This window comes from Pseudozyma flocculosa (genome assembly GCF_000417875.1).
Source record: "Pseudozyma flocculosa PF-1 unplaced genomic scaffold scaffold00026, whole genome shotgun sequence".
Lineage (NCBI taxonomy): Eukaryota > Fungi > Basidiomycota > Ustilaginomycetes > Ustilaginales > Ustilaginaceae > Pseudozyma > Pseudozyma flocculosa.
Window position 1 is genome coordinate 99,034 of NW_006920894.1, and position 4,769 is coordinate 103,802.

Sequence of the window (4,769 nt, forward strand, 5' to 3'; positions counted from 1 at the left end):
CGGTCCCCGACGTGCCGTGGCCGCCTCTGCGGCCGTTCGCACTCGCCGCCCTCCGGTCGCCGACCTTGCTCCGGCCCACTGCCCGCAGACGATGGTCCGGCGTGGCCGTTGGGTGCAACGAGCTGGCTGCCGATGCTCGTCGACGCGGCGGGCACCAGCCTGTTCGGGTTCTGGCGCCCCCGGTCGAGGCCGGGCGGCGACTGGAGCGTATTGACCTTTTCGAGGAAGCTCAGCGGGCCGGGCGACGTCGAGAGCTTGGCATCCTTGATCGCCGTCGTGGGTGCCGCCTTCGCAGTCTCGGCGCCGGCGGTCCTCGCTGTAGCTTGGGTATCGACTGAAGATCCGGTCGATACTTTGGCCGAGCGGCCGCCGGCGGTGCTGGGCTGTGACGCGACCGAGGGGCTCGTCCCGAAAAAGGCGCTGCTGCGCGGCGTGTGGTAGATGCTGGGCGCACCGATGCTCATGGTCGAATCGACGCGCTGCCTCGCATCCTCAGCCTTTGCCCTGCCCCTGGTCGGCGTGCTGGGCGAAAAGACGGCGCTGCCCGTGCTCTTGCTGCGGCCGATCCCCGGCCTGCTGGCTGTGGCTCCAGCTCCACCTCCAGCGCTGCCGCTCCCTTCTTCCTCGGGGCTCTGCGGCTGAAAGACGTCGATGCTGCGAATCGATTGTCGCTTCTGATGCCCCTTTTTGTGGTGGATGGTAAGGTCGCCTCTCGTGACGTTGAGTCCCGGTGGAAGGCCGGTGATGGTGGAAAAGGTGCCGTAGGGCGTCTCAGGGTCGTTGTTCGACTCGCTCGACGTCCTGGGCCGGTCGCCTTTGCCCTTGCGCCCGAGCGCGTCTCCTTCGCTGTGCTGCTGCCGGCTGCGGTTCGGATCGGGACGCTGCAGCACCTCCTCCGGGCTGGCAGGCTCCTTTGCGCCAGTGGGTCGCGCCCCGTTCGGTGGCTCAGGCCGGTCGTCGTCGAGGCTCTGCTTCAGGCCCCAGTCCGGCTGGTCTGGCGGGCTAGGCACGAGGGAGTCGAGGACCTCGCGCACCTGCTCACGCTCGACGCCTGGCAGGTTGTATCGCTGCACGATATCCGACTTGTTGCCGACGCAGATCCAGCAGAAGCGCCTGCGCTCGGCCTCGGTGCGCGGGCCGGGCGCCTTGTCCATGAAGGCATCGTACCAAACCTTGATCCGATCCAGCGACGACGCCGGCGAAGCGCCATCGGTCGTCGGGGTGGCTGCCGCGGCATCGGCCTGTGACAGGTCAAAGGCGATGATGACGGCGTCTGCGCCGCGGTAAAATGCGCTGCCGAGCGACTGGAAGCGCTCCTGTCCGGCCGTGTCCCAGATCTGCAGGGTCACCCTCTCACCCTCTGGCTCGTGCTGGTAGGCGGGCAGGCTCTTTGTGATAAAGTCTGCGCCGATGGTGGCGCGGTAGTTTGGCGAAAACTTGCCCGAGAGGAACTGATTGCGCAGGCTCGTCTTTCCGCAGCCTCCGTCGCCGATGAGGACGACCTTGATGGAGCGGCGCGGGATCGTGGGGCGCTGGATGGTGGATGCGGCCAGTGTCTGCGTGCTGGATGGCTGGGTGCGGGCCGAGGTCGATGCTGCGCCTTTTGGCGGCTGACCCCATGCCATGGTCGATGGGATATCGGGCGAGGGGCTGGCGTGGCCAGCCGAGAGGCCGAGTGGGACGTTTGGCGGGCGCGAGCGAGGGGCAGCAACACGTTGCGGGTATCAGACCTAGCCAAGCGGGCGAATGGGGGGACGACGGAAGCGCACGTGGAGGAGAGGAGGAGAGGAGGAGGCAGAGGAGGAGGTGATGGTGGTGCGTAGGTGCCGGCGTCGTCGCAGGTGGCCCAAGGACGATGTGAGGGCGCCCTCGATCAGGGTCTCGGCCAAGCCGAAGTGAGGCGGTGGCGACGTTGGTGGTGCTGTGATGGTGATGGCGATGGTCAAGGTGAAGCGTGATGGGGGGCTTCAAGAGGCTGCTCTGCTGTGCTGTGCTGAGGAGGCAGGCAAGCCTGGCTGGCCCCGGCACCTGGTCCGACGGACGGAGTCGAGTCGAGTCGAGTCGAGTCGAGTGGGGGCGGATTGAGCTCGATGCCGATGCCGCGGAATGGCCGCCAGGCCTCCTCACGCGAGCCAGCCAACGGCAGGCAGGGGGTCCCTGCGCCTGGGATGCAGCCAGTCGAGCCAAGCCAGGCCAGGTCAGGCAGCCCCGCCCCGCCAGCCAACCAGCAACATCTCGTCTGGCCCAAAAAAACCGAAAAAAGTGGAGCTCGAAAGCAAGCAAGGCCGGGCGGCTGTGCAGCCAGCAGGCAGGCAGGCCAGGGTCTCCCTTTGCTCGTTCCGCTCGCCTGCCTGTCCACGCACATGGCCAGGCCAGGCCAGGCCATGCGATCCACACGCCACGCCGCAACGCGCCGCGCCGCGCAGGGCAGCAGGCCGCACAGCCTCACAGCCAGCTCTAGTTAGCCTCCCTCAATCCGCCCGGGCCTGGCCTTCTATGGGCCGGACAACCTCTCTCCGACACCATCGGTCCACCGTCATGCCTTGACGCTGGCACCATCCTCCTTGCGCCGCTATCCGTTGGCTCGCCGGCAGGCGGGCAGGCAGAGTTGTCATGCTAAGCGCGCTAGCCTGCCGTGCCACGAACGCGCTGCGACGAGGGACGGTGCGATGGGTGGGCGATTTCAGCCAATCCACTCTTTCTGTGGGCCAGGCGCCAGCGTCGAGGCATCAAGCTCGCTCGCTCGCTCTCTAGGTCGCTGCGCCAGAGACGGCCACAGTCTGAGCGGATCCTCAAGCAACCCAAGGGACGCGGCGAGGACCGGTGGTGAGTGGATACGTGTGCTTCGCTTCGGTGGGCATAGGGCCAAGAGGGAAGACAGCAAGACGACAAGGACGTCTCAAAGGAGCGTGGGGTGCCAGCAAACGAGCACAGAGGTAGAGCGTGACGATTCGCAGAAGAGCACAGTGAAAGGGGAATGGGATGCTGGTGGATGAGACAGGAGGGACAACGAGTGTGTGCGGGGCCCATGGCAGGGAGGGACCCGGGGAGACGAGAGAAAAGAGGGAGCACAGGGGACGAGGCAGCGACGAGATGGAATCAACCCGTGAGAGAGAGACGGACAGCGGGGGGATGCGACAGCGTTGCGGCAGTCAAGCAGCAGACAGAGAGAGGGAGAGATCTTGACAGGGAGAAGGAGTGTGAACAGAGGAACAGTACCCCCATTAAACCGTGACCGAGAGATGAAGAGATGGAGAAAAAGAGACGCAGAGGATGAGTAGAAGGAGAAGGAGGAGGGGCCCACGGCCCGTGGCCCTCTCAGTCGGTGTAGCCGTACATCTTGGGCCGCCGGCTCTTGTCGCCGCCCGTAATGACGCTGCACAGGAAGTCGATGAAGCGCTGCCCGTACTCCTTGGGCGGCACCGCGCTGATCATGTGCTTGTTCTGCGAGAGCCCCTTCCAGAAGTGCTCGCCGCGCTTGAACGTCGTGTACGGCGTAAAGAGGTCAATGACGCCCAGGTAGTAGATCATGTCGGTCGGGTTGTTGTCCTGGTCGGTGGCGCGCAGCCCGCCCTCGTCCTGGTAGAAGACAAAGTAGCGCCGCTCGCTCGAGTCGCGGTCGGGCAGCTTGGTCACCTGCTGCGCGCCCAGCGCCTTGGGATCCGACCGCCGCACCGCCTCGCGCAGCGCCAGCGCGTCCTTTTCGCCGCCGCCCGGCCCGCGCTTGACCTGCGTCGGCTGGCGGCGCAGCTCCTTTGTCTCGGGCTGGAAGACGCGCAGCGCATCCTGCCGGATGTTTTCCTTGTTGCCGCGTCGCATGTCGTGCAGGCCAATGAGGAGCGAGTAGTCCATGATCCGCAGCCGCTGCAGCAGCGCCACGTCGCTCTTGAGCTGCGCCTCGAACAGCGCACGCTTCTCGGGGCCCAGCTGGATCTCGCGGTTGCGCCGCAGCCAGTTGAGGTCCTTCATCACCGCGCCCTTCTTGGTCGCCACCTTCTCCTCGGGGTAGTCCCGTCCGATGGAACTGCCTTTGAGGTCGTAGGTCTCGTGGATGTCGCGGTGGGGCGGGAAGAGGTTGTTCATGATGACAAAGTGGATCTTGCGGCCGTGGGGCAGCTTGACGCGGTGGAGGCCGTAGAAGCGGCTGAGCAGCGTGTGCGGGTTGGCCTTGATGTGCTCGTGGTAGTCGCGCAGGATGCGGCGCAGGAACTTGTGCTCGCCGTGGCTGATCGTCTTGATGATGAAGCGGTAGTCGCGCGAAAAGTAGAAGAAGGAGCCGCTCTTGCCGGGCGAGCCGAGCTCGCTGAGGATGTACTTGGACGTCAGCGAGAGGAGGTAGTCGGCCGGATCCAGGTGGAAGTACTCGCGCAGCTCGCGAAACACCCAGGGCGCGTAGTCCTTGAACTTGAAGTCGTACTTGGCCGAGGGAGTCAGCTCATTGCCGATGATGTCGAAGGTGAACTTGTGCTTGGCCGCGTAGTCGGCGTCGGTCAGCGCCCGCTTCGACTTGGCCTGGCATCGCGACACGCCGATCCGGATGCCCGTCAGCATGTTGTACATGAGCACGTAGTTGGCGTGGTCCTCGCCAATCAGGTTGCCGACAAGGACCTTGGGCTCGTCGTTGTTGTGGTGGTGGTGGGCGTGATCGTCGCCGCGTTGCCGGGCTTCGCGGCCGGTCCTGGACCGCGTCAGGGCGCTGAGGCCCGTGGCCTCCTTTTCCGCCAAGGCGCCTTCGGAGTCTCCCGAGGCGGCGGCCGCTCGCGCCTTCT

The 4,769-nt window shown here is 65.7% G+C and overlaps 2 protein-coding genes across 2 annotated transcripts in view; both read right to left on the reverse strand.

Annotated features, from left to right (window-relative positions):
* PFL1_06419 (uncharacterized protein) overlaps positions 1-1,625 on the reverse strand; it is a gene marked incomplete at both ends in the record, with an annotated part of 2,370 nt that extends 745 nt beyond the window's left edge. The window contains one exon of the mRNA XM_007883961.1: positions 43-1,625. Within this exon, the coding sequence (XP_007882152.1) occupies positions 43-1,625 (1,583 nt within the window). The remainder of the gene's footprint in view (positions 1-42) is intronic.
* Positions 1,626-3,318: 1,693 nt separating this feature from the next.
* Positions 3,319-4,769, reverse strand: part of PFL1_06420 (uncharacterized protein) — a gene marked incomplete at both ends in the record, with an annotated part of 2,919 nt that continues 1,468 nt past the window's right edge. Inside the window, one exon of the mRNA XM_007883962.1 lies at positions 3,319-4,764. Within this exon, the coding sequence (XP_007882153.1) occupies positions 3,319-4,764 (1,446 nt within the window). The remainder of the gene's footprint in view (positions 4,765-4,769) is intronic.